Source organism: Pyxicephalus adspersus, chromosome 7, assembly GCF_032062135.1.
Source record: "Pyxicephalus adspersus chromosome 7, UCB_Pads_2.0, whole genome shotgun sequence".
NCBI lineage: Eukaryota > Metazoa > Chordata > Amphibia > Anura > Pyxicephalidae > Pyxicephalus > Pyxicephalus adspersus.
In genome coordinates, this window is record NC_092864.1 from 31,869,994 (window position 1) to 31,884,599 (window position 14,606).

The window sequence follows — 14,606 nt, forward strand, 5'->3', positions numbered from 1 at the left end:
GGGGGGGCTTTTTTTTCATTTTTACCTAAAAAGGGGGGGCTGTCTTATTTGATGGCCCTGCCTTATCATCGGGGAAACACGGTATGTGTGAGCCGGCGCTGAAAAAGCTTTGGCTGGAACTGGACCAAAACCAAGCTGGGGACTATTTCCCAAACAGGATTGGAGTGGGATGGTTCATCCCCTGGTTCTGAATCCCTAAAGAAATAATGTTCTCTTCATTACAAACCGTATTTTAGTTTGTAAGGCTAGTGAGGCTGTTAAGGTGTCTCTGTGCTTCTGCATACAATGGTGGCAGATCATGGCTGGTGGTGGAGCCTCAGAGTATCATTCTGTACTTCCTGATGACATCACAGCTTCTCGCTTTAATCTTCCAGTGCTCAGTGAAGATGTAGGCAGTGTGCTGGCCTTGGTGGGTGGACGTCAGGTAGAGGTGTCAGGGGCTAGATGATTCTGGCCATCCTCCAGACAGGAAATGAAGCGGGCTCTGAGTTGCTGCAGCTTCTAATGCCCAGTGCACAGTGATCGCAAAGGAAACAATGTCAGTCCAGCATAGTAGTTGGTATAATTGCATACAACTCTCCTGATACTTGTGCACATTTTTCAGCTCTACAATCTTTAATTTACACCAAGCAGCTTGTTCAGGTTGTCACTGGTTACCCTAGCACTCTGTACACAATAATATGTGTGCAATGGATGACAGACAATAAAAACCACAAAAGTTTACCAACTCAGTAAAAAGCCTTTTTACATCAGGAAATAGGAAGCAGTAGATTGACAAATGCCGACACAGAGCGAATTATAAAAGAATAATAAACCCAATCCCACCAACCAAACTCCCTACCTGCTGCCAACCAGTCCGTCACACACAACCTTCCCCCGGCAAACGCGACAAACAAACAAACGTTCCCGGGAAAATTATGTTGTTAGTTGCAGTAGCACCATCTAGCGTCAGATTTAGAGACTGCAAGCATGTTTTTTAAACATGGTACAGTGAGAAAAGCAATATGAAAACAGCTATTGCTCACTTGTTATTAAAGGTTTAGGTTTGTCATTTAGCTCCTCTCACCTCTAATGCTATTTACATACATTTCCATTCTGCAATTGTGATTGTTTTTAAACATATTCTCCCAAATTACAATTACAAATTACAAGAGTACAAATAATGCTGGTAAATGTAATTTATAAAAATAGCACATACACAAAGCACAGGATGTTATCAGTTTGCTGACTGGTATCATCATTATTATTTTGCACTTATTGAAGGCAAGACAAAAAGCTTCCAATAGAATACTTAAAGCAGACCTTTTATGACATTTTTATCATATGTAAAACAATGGCTTTCCTTTTTATATAATAGAAAAATGTTTTTGGGGTGGTCCCCTCAGCTCAGAAATCCACAGCCTCCTGGGATACTTGCATCATATATATCAGGAGGGTGTAGGACAGGTGCACATGCTGGAGACCGGGAATGCGTCATCAATGCGCTTTCCTGTTATGTAAGAAAAAACTGCAAATTTGGGTGAAAAAAAACCCAGAAGAGAGAAGAAAGAAGATGGTCACACCTGCTGTTCCATCAATGCTGGAAAGAAGCCGGGAGGGCGCTGGACTTGCTTGACTCATGGCTTGTGGAGACATTTTCAAAGGTAAGGGTAAGCTGTTTTTTTTTTTGTTTGTTTTGTTTTGTTTAGGGGCGAGTGTCTTTAACAGGCCAAAATAAATTGCAAATAAAATCAGTTTCTTGTTATAGCCATGGATATATTCCAGAGAAAGCCAAGCAATAGGAATTTTTACATGATACTGGCAGTGGCTCCCTTCATACTTCCCTCTGTATAGATTTCCTTTAATACAAAACCTTTCATTTCATTTTCCATAGAACTTTACTCATATTAAATGTTTTGTCCTGTGATTACAGATATATCTTGAATTGTGGGACCCTTGCTATAGATTCAGGAACATGTGTCTGGTGCACAACCTGCAGCTCAGGGGTCCTATTCGGAGCTTTGGCACCTATTGTGCCACCCTCAGTAGGAGGTACTTAGTGGCTTCTAGTACGTAATTGCCTTGATTTCTTTCTTTTTGTATCAGTAGACACAATTTTACCAGTTTCAGTGCTGCCTAGTTCTTTTTTTTAATTTTGTATCTTTCTCTGATCTTTTATACAGTAGTGGATCTTGTTGTTAGAAATATCAAAAATGGAACAATTTATTTTAAGAACCTGAGGATTGGGTACTTTAAGATATGAAGATATGAAGACACAAACAACTGACCTTTCATGAGAAAGCCCAACCTAGCCAATGTACAGAATGCTGTCGTGTGGGTTAGGAAATGTACAGCCCAGAGTACAGAATGCAGAAGTGTGAATTAGGGAATGTACAGCACAGAGTACAGAATGCCATGGTGTTAATAAGGGAATGTACAGCACGGAGTACAGAATGCAGAAGTGTGGATTAGTGAATATACAGCACAGTGTACAGAATGCTGTGGTGTGGATTAGGGAATGTACAGCACAGAGTACAGAATGCCATGGTGTTAATAAGGGAATGTACAGCACAGTGTACAGAATGTCATTATGTGGATTAGGGAATGTACAGCCCAGAGTACTGAATGCAAAAGTATGGATTAGGGAACATACAGCACAGTGTACAGAATGCAAAAGTGTGGATTAGGGAATGTACAGCTCAGTGTACAGAAAGCCAGGGTGAGGTTTAGGTAATGTACAGCTCAGTGTACAGAAAGCCAGGGTCTGGATTAGGGAATGTACAGTACAGAATGCAGAGGTGTGGATTAGGGAATCTGCAGCACAGAGTACAGAAAGCCATGGTGTGGATTAGGGAATGTACAGCACAGTGTACAGAATGTCATTATGTCGATTAGGGAATGCACAGCACAGTGTACAGACTGCAGAGGTGTGGATTAGGGAATGTACAGCCTATTGTAAATACTTTACTGCAGACATTTATACGTTAGTATGTATCTATGTGCTTTGGGGTGAAGGGACATTGTTCCTTCGGGTCCTGAAAGGAGAGTCTCTGGCAAGTAGCACTTCAGTCCAGACAGCCTTCTGCACATAGGATGCCCCCAAAAGTCTGACTCCAACAGGAAGAAATTGGTGCAGAATGCAGGTGCTGCCAGGAAGCCAACAGGAAGAGGCTGCAGTTTAATGAGTCGTAGTCTCGGGTTTCTCTGAGATTAGCAGGAGCTGGCCCTTGTGATGAGGAAAGTACAGACCTGGAGGCGAATTCCCCTCTGGTCACTTCATCCCTGGCTGTAGGAAGTGTAGATATATAAGCATTGTTTTATAATAGGACTGTACAAGTGGTTATTTCCAGCAGTCTCACATATTTCTAGTTTACAGCATGCCTATAGTCCCTGATCATCTCACACTGTGTGTGATAGCATTCTGTAGCATTTCACTCACTGAACAATTAATGCAGTCCCCTGGTTACCTACTATGCCATGTAGGTTGACCACCCCTTATCTAAACTCAGAACATTTTATTTCACGTAGCATAGGAAATGGTTAAATCCTCATCAGATTTTTGCTCACCAAGGAGGATATTTCACTTTCTGCAGTCCATATCTATGGATCTAAAAAATAGAACATGTAATGAAAACGGGAAAGTTTTATTTAAAAATGTCATTAACATGGAAATGGATTTGGGGGTGGGGTTGAAGGAACCAGAGTAGGCCAAATAAAAGCAGATTTAACTTCAGCTTTAAGCCATAACTAGCTCAGAGGTAGGCTTGGATCCTAGTATGCAAATCTTGGAGGTAAAAAATAATTTGAAGTCTGGCACACATGCTTTATGGATGTGGAAAATATCTTAAACTACCTTTTTCTATCAATTATCTTGCTGCTTTATACTGTGTTGCTCTGTGCTGGCAGAGCTGAGTAACAGCCACACCTCTGACAACCCATAACCTCACAAAGATTTATATTGCAATATAAATCTGTGTGAGGTTATTTGTTATCAGGAGAGGGAGTGTCTAACTTATTCTGATACTAAGTTCTGATTTCTGAAGGCACTGGGTGTAAACTGTACAATTGCTGCAGCAGAAATGTGGTAAGACTATAAACATGGAGGATATTAGTGACTGATTGACATTGAACTATTGTGATTTCAACTGGGCTTTAAGATCTCTTTAAGATTTGTTTTTTTTCATCAATTCCAGACTAGTTTAATATCAGTAGCATATCAAACCCCACCCATAGAAAACAGATATAAATAATGTCCTTCATTGAGATCCTCCGGATGCAGATCCACAGTTTTCTGTGCTTCGTAGGCATGCTTGCTCGCTATCAGCCGCTGGTGCTCTTACTGGTAACAGTTTGTGATCTTCCCCCTCTGCTATTAACACTGTCTCAGATGGAGGGGGACACAGCTGGTTAAAGGGGTAAACAGTGGGGAAGAAGCGAGCCACAAGTGGAGGAAGGCCATATGCCTGTGCTAGCTGCTTTTCCTGACCCCTGCGTGTGTTGTCACCGAAAGAAGCTGGCCAGAGAGAGATGCTTTTATGCAGACCTCGTTCCTCCAGAGATCCTGGATGGAGAACAGCAAAATAAAGTATTAGTATAAAAGATAATAGTAAAAAGAACATTCCAAAATCAAAGCAGAAATGTGAAGTAGTCAACATTGTGGACTTTGCAGTGCTAGAGCACTCTAGTCAATTTCTACCATGGATATTGTCATGATCAAGGGGTAAGTTTATAAATAGATTCACTAAAAATGTAAATGTTGGGACTGATTTATTAAAGCTCTTAATGGATGGACTATCATTTGAGAACCTGGGTGATCCAGTTAACATCCTTTAAAACATTTTCTAACTGGTATTGAAACCATTCCAAGTCTTGACGGATCATCCAGGTTCACATTTAATATATCAGGCTCATTGTTCACGCTAGATTCAGTTAGAAAATGTGTAATTAAACTTCACAAATCACTCCTGATTCATACATTTTTATAACTGAATGTAAAAATTGTGTACATTTTGGAGGATAGTCAGGCAAATCTTGGGCAATCAATATTATACAATAATTTACCATTTACCATCATTTATAAAGAAATACATTTTTTTTAAAAAAAAAAGATAACATTAATCTGTATGTATCCCCAAATGTCAGTATGTTTGTTGTCATTCCTCTTGCTATACATGTTTCTGATCAAATATATTTTTGTAAATTTTATTGTGTTTGACAGTAGGCACCCTGGGACAGTAATACAGCATGAGGAACAAGGGGGTCAGTAAAATTCTCTCACCTTCTATTGTATTGTCCAGAATAAAAGAGAACAGTCCTCCCAGGAAAATAGGGGTAGTGAGGAGGGAGAGAAGAAGCATGTCCACTGCAGGCCAGCCTTGATTGAGATACAGTGAAAGGCAGATGAACAGAATGCACACAATTCATTAGTAGTGACAGAATATTAATTCACAATATTACTATAACATCTACATGTAACGGAGCACAGAGAAACAATTCCAACTGCCTTTGATCCAGCTAAATTCTCTTCTATAGTAACACTCTCTTTGCAGGTTCTGACCTAGGCCTGGTACTCACAAACAGATCCAGTGCCAATTTTACACTTACCCAATCAATTCTATGCATTTGTGAATCAGTAATTAATCAGCTGAGGGCTCCTAAAACACTGCACACATGTTTACAATTACCTGTCTCTTTTTTATGACATTAGGTGGATGATTTACTAATGGCTATATGCATAGCAAAGTGAAATAGTCTCTTGCAATCGATATTACACTTAGTTTAGTAACTCAGATGAATCTCTGCTGACTTTACTGTCTAATCATGTGCAAGTAAATATTAAATAAGTATTTACAAGAAATCTTCTGTTTTATTAGATTTTATGGTGTTTGAGTGTTCTTTCTTTCACATTCACTAAGCTTAGTGAATTATCCCTTGCATTGTGAAAATTTTGGTAAGGAAAAACCTAAACTCATATAGTAATTTAACACCTATAGGTTGCTTCAAAGGTCAAACCCACCATGGGAAAGCAGCCTTCTATGTTTACTATATGGCTAGTAATCATATAATGAATGGTACATTATATGATTACTAGCCGTATAGTAATATGGCTGAGTACATATCTAATAGGTAGTAGGCATGCTCCTATTGGCTTGTGCACCAACTGATTTAGGTCCAGTTCAGATTGGTTGTAGAAGACTGGATGAAAATGAATGCAAACCACAAACCAGCAGTAACTTGTGCTTACATATGTATTCCTGAATTAGTGTGGATTTGTAGTTCCATAGTAGTCATGCCTTGTGCACAGAGTAAGGTAATTGACAAGTTTTTCTTACCTGTGTCCAGTTTGGTCGGCATTGCTTGCAGCCAGCGAGGCACCAGAAGAGCCATAAACATTGTGAAGCCAACAATGAAAATGTTTCTTCCTGAATCTATATCAGCATATTGGAAAAAGGAGACCCCTCCACCCACCGCCATGGAGAATGTAAGACACAGGGTACTGCCTGAAGAAAGAATAATGGAAGAAATAATCACAATTAAAGACGCTGCCAAATCCAGGTATTTCCTTATATAAATGTGATATCATTGTTGTGCAGTGCATAGCCTGTGCAGAGAACAAGGTTGTGGGAAGCACCAAAAATAGTGATCAGGGTGTTTGAGATAAACAACACTGATTTCCATTGTGATTTATGGTGTTCCGGCAGACCTTGAATTGGTGATCCAGGTTTGATCAGGCTGAAAAGCGTCAATCTTTTCAGCTAATTTAAAACGGTATATATGTGGTGATCTAAAAATTGTGATTATTATTATTTTTATCTGTTTGGGGTTATATAAAAGCACCCTTATGTGTAAAGGAGGAGATAAAATGGTAAGTGCTTCTCTTAGCAAAACCCACGTTTTGGGATAGAGTGGGGAAAGCTTTTAGGAGTCAGGGTTTATTACTATCTGTATTATCATTGGGGAGATTCATTACTCTATTTGATTCTACTCTAGAACGGAATGGAAAATCCAAAATTTTAGACCTGGTGCCAGAACTAGGTCAGTGGATACCATTTAGAACATCAGCTCCAGTGCCTAAAAGGGGATCCTTCTCACTTTGGGAAATATGTTTTGGATGAATTTCTGGGAAAGCTACCATCATAGTAATATAAAGGGGCTTGTCAAACTATTAGAAATCAGCACAAGATACATGTGTAAGAGGTAACATACCATGGACAGCAAATGGGATTGTCATCAGCATCTGGGAGAGACGGGGAGAGCAGCCCAAAACAACGAACAGTAATGCAGTCAACTGGGCTGAGTGACGGGAGCCCACCTGAAAATAGAACACATCAGTCATCATCACCTTCCTGTCACTGTAACCGGCAATCTTGACCATATTACGATGATACTGTATTCCAAGAACATGTTACATTTGACAAATTATATCACTTAGTAGCATAATTAAAACTGACCTTCAGCCTTCCCTAAAGCTATGAACACACCAGATAACTGTCGCCCCATAATAATCAGCTCAGGCTGCTGGGGACTCCTAGGGAGTAGAATGTAGTGGGGTGTGTCTTGCTTGTCCTTCCCAATTACCTCTATATTGAATAACTGAATGCTATACACCACTTGTAAATTGTACTGTTGCTGGAAACGATCACGAAAGATCTTTTCCAGTGACAAAAATATAACCTTTGTAAATATAACATTTGTACACAGTGCACAGTTGTACAGGTTCTTCTACTGAACTAAAATTACTGACTCTCTGTCTTTTTAATGGTGTTAAAGCAGGGGTTGGCAAACTTTCTTGGCCAATAGGCCATTTCAGGGGTGGGGGGGAGCACGCTAGGCCGGACTCCCACCCTAATGGCTCCACCCACCACCAGGAAACGCCCAACTGAAGTGAAATCCCTCTTCTCCGTATGCATTGCGGAGGAGAGGGCATTACCTTCAGGGAGCTTTCCCTATTTACTGCGAGGGCAGAAAAATGAACGCCGGACACAGTAAATAGGGGAGCAACAGCAAGGAGGTGGCACTGTAACTCTGACAGCTCTGGCGCACCAGCGGCTCTGGCTCAGGTAGTTCCAAACGCCCTCTGGCCGATCCGCCTGCGGCTCCGGAGCTACAGGTTGCCGGCCGGCACTAGGGGGTGATAGGCCAGAACCAACTACCTTTAGGCCAGAGTTTGCCGACCCCTGGGTTAAAGGCACTGATGCATTGCAGGACATCAACACATGGTAATGCACTGTAACTTGCTGCAATTGCTAAAAATAGTGGAAGAGTAGTCAGAACAGATATGGAGCATGGTGGCTCACTGCAGCATCAATGCTTCTGCTGTGAAGACTAACTACAAATTACTAATGGGATAGTATATGGTGCGTAATTACGTGCCTTGCAAAGATTAAACCCACCAAACCATGCTCATGTTTCTGAGCTTGCAAGGCGGCGGGCACAATGTACTGCACCTGGTGGGAATGTCCCAAAATAAGAAAGTGTTGAAACACATCTGCCAAATAGCAAACGCCCTGGTGAGATGCTCTTTTCCCAAACGTCCAGTAGAAGCCCTCCTTGCTAACGTAAATGTAGGCTATACTCACAAACTATATAGCCAAATTCCAACAAGTTTGGACCCCCTGGAGTGACCGCTATATGCCCATGGGATATAACTGCTAATTCATGACCCTGTGACCTTCCTCCATTCAGCTCTATTTTGATTCCTCAGAACCGCATTGCCTGATTTCCAGGTGACTTGTCTAATTACAATGCAAGTTTACGTCTTACATAAAATAACACAAATTCCTTAAAAATAATGCAACAGGAGAGACTAATGGAAATGGGCTGTCAAATATCTAGTAATTATGTCATGTGGTCTAAAATTAAGAATGTAATGAGATCAGAAAGGTATTTTTAATAAGTGTCATTACCATATTGATTAGGGGGGGAAGGTGGAACTAGGAAAACCAAACTTTAGGTGTGACACTGCTGCTCACGTTTAAAATGACACAGTACTTAACAAAGAGTTATGTATTTTTGTAACTTGTGTAATTGAAACTCTTAAAAGAAAACAATCTATATTCAATCCGCAAAACTCATTTAAACATATGATGACTTGAGGGGGAGCTTCATACACCCACAGCCTTCTAAAGTATTGTAAACCTGGTCACTAAAATTTCACAAAAGCTTTAACAATGTAGTTGCAATATTTCTTTAATTGAAATAATACCATAGCAAAAATATATGAACAGAAATGTAACATATACTGAATATAACTGAGTATTTTGTCTACTTTAGTTATGTAAAATATTTAAGATGTTTTTTTAATTCACTGCCCTGTATTAAAAAAACATGAAGCTGGTTGGCTTTTTAGGTTGCAGACATCACCTGAGTACCTGGGTGATTCCCGTAATGCCAGCAGTGGGGATGTTGGATCCGGTTCCACACACACCTCCCAGCATTCCAGAGAGGATATTTCCAACACCCTCCATGCATATGCCACGGTTACAGGAGTGAAATGGGAGTGGGGGGCAGCTCAGCATCCTGGCGCATAAGATATAACATCCCAAAGAAGACAGGCAGGAGGTCAGGGTCATGGCAATGCCCACACTGAGAGTCTCCAAACTGAGCTGGGGCCATCCCCAGGTACCTGTGTGGACAGACAGTAATTTAGGTTGTCAGTGAGGTCAGAAAAACCTAATAAAGGTATTGAACAGGGATTAGGGCATACAGAATTCGTATTCGTAAAGGGATTGAAAGCATTAAAAAAAAGGGTTATATAAATATATACACATTATATTAATTATAATTCTTTTCTTTATCAAGGATTCCCAAAGAACTATGGCTTAGCTAAAGAGTATCCTACCAATTCTCTATATTGCACTGTCCTTTTCGTCTTTGCATATCAAGTCCAATGTATAAATATCACCCTAATCTATTGATCTCTGTAACCACTAGGCTTTTTTTCTATCACTTTGCCAGAAGATGAGAGCAAATAAATTATCCTGGAGCTTCACTTGTTCACTGGAAGTCTAAATAACTATTACAGTCAATATTTTATTTAAAGAAGAGATAAAGAGAGAAAATACATGCAAAATCAATATATGACCCATTAAATAGGAACCCAATTCAATGCTAGAAGAGGACAGATTTTTAGAACTTGCTGAAACCATCAACAATACATTCATACCTAAAGATGGAAAATGAAACCATGGGGTCAGTTCTGTAGCGTTTCCTCCATGATAGGTCGCAAACATACGCGTTCTTTTGGTGAAGGATTGAGATGCGTTCTGTGCCAGTCCGAATTCACTTGGAAACTCGATCTGTTCATAAGGTACCCAAAAAGTGCACACAATCCAGGTGCAAGCAATGGCGAGAAACATCTTCCATAATCACCATAAAGAGAGAATAAATTGCAGCATTGCAGACATCGATGTATAAATCATAATCACATGGGGTCTTTGTACTTACAGACAACATGCGAAAGACTGGAGCAAACTTCTTCTTTATCCCACCTTTCTTATTCCAAATGTATACAGGGAAGTGAAGAGACCGGAGGGTTTGTGACAAAAATGTTGTCACTGCGATGAGGCTGTGAAATGCAAATATTGGTGATGTATTATAGGCCGGCTGCAACAAGACTACATGAACAAACAACCAATGCAGCTGAGCATCTGGAGTATGCCGGGATTTTGGTCTGTATATGGCTAAATGAGCAAATTTTCAGAAAACCTAAAAGGAGCATCTGTTCTTTTGATTAAGTAGAAAAAGTTCAGGTTTGATTGCAATAACATATATCTATGTTCAGCAAACTCCTAAAAATGGGTTGGATATGTCATGATTATGATAGAAATAAGTTTACCTCATTGAGATGCTCCAGTTGAAGGAACATAATTGGGCTGCTGGTTTGTACAAGGAGAGGCCAATGATAGAAAGAGCTGGGGCAATAACCATTGGACCACAGAACTGCAGAGTCCATCCCCAGAGCCCAGAGATTCCTGTGAGAAACTGGAGAACCCCTGAGACCAGCAGTGCACCTGAAACCTGTAAAGAAAAAAGGCAGAAATAAGCAATAAACACTAGGAGAATTGCACATTGCATAATAATATTGCCAACTAAATGGTGTAGAATCCAAATTTTACTATAGGCAACAATGATAACATACGTAGTGGGCAGCCTGGTGGTGCATTGGTGCAGTGACCTAAATCTGGCCAAGGCGCAATATATGAAGGTTTTGCCTGATCACCTTATGTGGATGTTGGCCTTTACCATTAGTCTAAATGTACTATAGAGTCAGACTGGGGCAGAAAGGGATCCTAAGCAAGGTAGGAGTTTTGCTGCCCCCACACAGTCCTTTTTGATTGGCATTTATATGGACTGGATTCACATGGCATAGCAGCATCAGACAACAAATGTCTCAACGTGCCTACTCCCTTGTGAAGAGATGGGAACATGAACCGCCTTGACTGCAAATGGATGCAGTTTGGCCCCCTGGATATCCACTGGGCCCTGTGCTCCTTTTTATATTTTAGTTCAGGGTTACCAAGTTTCCAGACAATTTGAGGCTAAGGTTAAATTTTATAGATGTAAAAGAAAACCTGCAGGAAACATGCTGATTGCCACCCCTTCTGGCGACCCCTTCTTCTAAAAATATTAGTGGTCTGCTTTTCAAGCTGTTCCAATTGTTTTTTTTTTTTTTTTGTTTCTTTTTGAAATATAAAGAATCATAAGCTTTGACTTTACACCAATTTCACTTGCTGTATACTGGCCAATGCTTTAGAATGCATGGAGGCAGCCAGGCAAATCAATTTTAGGATGTCAGCAATGCAAACCTACATGCTTGTCTCCCTATAAGTATACCTAAAAAATGTTTGATTAGTGTAAATTGGAACAGGAGAACACCTTCAGTAATAACAGATCTGCATTTGTCATTGTTACTGTATCTGCTGACTGCTTCTTTAGGGTCCAGATTGACCTCTCTTTGGCCACTGGGCAGCATTTGATGATGGAGCTCAAAGACACATGGCACACAGCTGCATTCTTACCATTTTACAGATGCCATAAGTGTTCACTAAACTATGCATATGCTTTAGGCTGTGCATACATATAAACATGGAAATCAGGAAAAGGGAAACAAGTTTTTGTTTTTTGCGGAAGAAACCAATCAAATCTCCTTTACAAGAAGGAAAAAACATATACCTATACCAGAAATCTGACTTTTATTGGTAATGCAAACACCTCTGCCTCCTTTCTCAATGTTTTACTAACCTCTCTGATTAGCTGGATGTGATTCTGCAGGTGCCCGCAATTAATCCCTGTACAATTTTCTTGTCCCTGGGAATCTTGATGGAAAGAGTTAACAAGCGATATAATTAAAATAGAAACCTCTATCAAATCCAATTTTTCCCAGTAATTGTTCTGTTTTTTTGTTTGCACATTCTATAATTCTATTACAACCTTTTCCCCTAGGGAACAGCTGAGACAAACATTTCTCACTGAGTAATCCCTATCAAATCAGAAGAGCTGCTTTAGGCATGTTTTTACTAAAAGGATCATGCTGAAGTTTCCCATTTATACTTGCATGGAACTAATGCTCACATATCTAAAATAAAAAGCTCAAATATAAGGGAGACCTATTGTTAAAATTCACACTTCACATTAATCTATTGGGCAGATCGCTGCATTGGCAAATTAAATTTTCATTGATTGCAGTTTCCTTTAGACAAGGCATGGGCAAATTATAGCTCGCAGGTCATACACGGCCCATTGGGCTTTTAAACCGGCCCGCTTTTACACATAATTTTCTTCTCTATCCATTTGATCCTGGCGAGGTCCCTCTGTCAAATTTTAAAACCAATTGTAGGGCCCCTGAGCCAAAAATTTTGCCCAGCCTTGCTTTAGAGCAAATCTTCTCCTGTATCTCATGTCTGCTTACCACATCTAACGTCTGTGTCTCTATTTTCTATTACTGCTCCAATCCCAGCTCCTATGTATCTACCCTTCATTACTGCCCCACTTTGCTCCTACGTCCCTGCCCTTCATTACTGTCCCCATTCCGTTCATCTCTCCCCTTCTTCATAGTCTCCACTTGGCTCCTGTGTCTCTGCTCCTCTTTATTGCCCACCCTCCAGCTCCTGTATCTCTACTTTCCTTTACTGACCCCATTCAGCTCAGTTCTATCTGCTGTCCTTTATGAACTTTATGAACTAGGCTTCTGTATCTCTGTTTTCCTTTACCACACCCACTTATCTCCTGTGCTTTATACTTGCTTTCTGAACATGTTGTATAGATTTTTTAGACCATTGGAAAAAAATACACAACATGCACTGACTCTTACTGTATCTTCTAACATCCCCATGATGCTCATTCCCAAACCTTAGCCAAGTAACCTTTTGATTGCTTTGAATATCACACTAAAATGCAAATCAAAAGATAATTCCCTTGTGGACACACACTGTTTGTACATAAATCTCCTAGTCTCACTTTGTATAAGTTTGTTATTTGGCAAAATATTTAAGATCACTACCCGTTCCAAAGGTTCTCATGTCTGGTAAATCCTACACTAACCCTTAACCCAGCCATAAACCTTCACCCTTGAACCTAATCCTAACACCTAAAATCAATTCTTAACTTTGAAACGTGATTGCTAAAGTTCTAAGCCTAACCTAATGTTTAGCTATGAACATCTTCAGAATTTTTTCTACAGCCAGCAGTGTCTAGTTATGTTGCAGTTTTGTGACTTACCAATCCCAACGATAGTTCTGTTAGCAGTGGAGTGCCTGCTTAGGATTACAGCTGGGATAAGCAGCTCAAATGTTGGTGATTGTACCAAGGGAAGCCTGGATAATGACAAAGAATGTGTGAAAACATCTATAACTAAAAGTGATTTTGGCAAGTTCATTGATCGATTCCAAGTTCACTTTCACCTGCGCAACATCTCCAAAATCGACCCCTACCTGTCCCTAGAGACCACCAAACTCCTTGTACACGCTCTTATCATCTCTCGTCTGGACTACTGTAACCTCCTCCTCCACTAACCCGACTCTCTCTTCCACAATCTATCACACTGGGGAACGCATTTTTTGTTTAGTTAGATCTTACACTTGTTTTTTACTAATTTTTGAGTTTTGGGTGGTAAATCTAGAATTGACCCCAGTTTTTTGCTATCACATACAGTTTATAGCTTTTCCTGGAGTGTTAGGACAATCCTGCCAAATGCTCCAACAATAGTCAGCCATTATAGGTACATCCCATCTACCCTGATACTGTCCTTCCATGACCTTCAAACCTTGGTGGAATCATTCACCTTGCTCATCACTGACTGCACCAAGGTTTTCCGGGAAGTTAGAAAGATGGCTATGCAGAAAATGCACCTTTATGCTCATATTGCGACCAACCATTTTGTAGCTCTCCAAGAGTTTCTGGACAATTTCTGTATAATTATTTGCTTGTGTGTTTCCAAGAAAGTCCTTGACAATGGCTTTGAATGATAAACAAGCATTCTTTTAGACTTCTGACATTGTCCTGATGAAATGTTTATCTTTAATGAGCTGCCGAATCAAACACACTGGCCTCTATTTTTTCAAATGACAGGCTAGGAAATGCCAAAATGAGGTACTTGAAAATTGTCTCCTTCAGTTGGCAAAGCTTTA

General features: G+C 40.1%; 2 protein-coding genes across 2 annotated transcripts in view; both read right to left on the bottom strand.

Moving 5' to 3' along the window:
* The window catches only part of NHEJ1 (non-homologous end joining factor 1), an 89,354-nt gene extending 86,241 nt beyond the window's left edge, over positions 1-3,113 (bottom strand). The window contains exon 1 of the mRNA XM_072418019.1: positions 842-3,113. The gene's annotated coding sequence lies outside the window, so the exon portion shown is untranslated. The remainder of the gene's footprint in view (positions 1-841) is intronic.
* Positions 3,114-3,604: 491 nt separating this feature from the next.
* The window catches only part of SLC23A3 (solute carrier family 23 member 3), a 17,275-nt gene continuing 6,273 nt past the window's right edge, over positions 3,605-14,606 (bottom strand). The window contains exons 3-12 of the mRNA XM_072418018.1: positions 13,699-13,793; positions 12,223-12,296; positions 10,817-10,998; positions 10,426-10,546; positions 10,145-10,337; positions 9,351-9,604; positions 7,186-7,291; positions 6,312-6,479; positions 5,258-5,353; positions 3,605-4,540 (exon numbers count right to left, since the gene is read on the bottom strand). Of these exons, the coding sequence (XP_072274119.1) occupies positions 4,236-4,540; positions 5,258-5,353; positions 6,312-6,479; positions 7,186-7,291; positions 9,351-9,604; positions 10,145-10,337; positions 10,426-10,546; positions 10,817-10,998; positions 12,223-12,296; positions 13,699-13,793 (1,594 nt within the window). The 3' untranslated portion in view covers positions 3,605-4,235. The remainder of the gene's footprint in view (positions 4,541-5,257; positions 5,354-6,311; positions 6,480-7,185; positions 7,292-9,350; positions 9,605-10,144; positions 10,338-10,425; positions 10,547-10,816; positions 10,999-12,222; positions 12,297-13,698; positions 13,794-14,606) is intronic.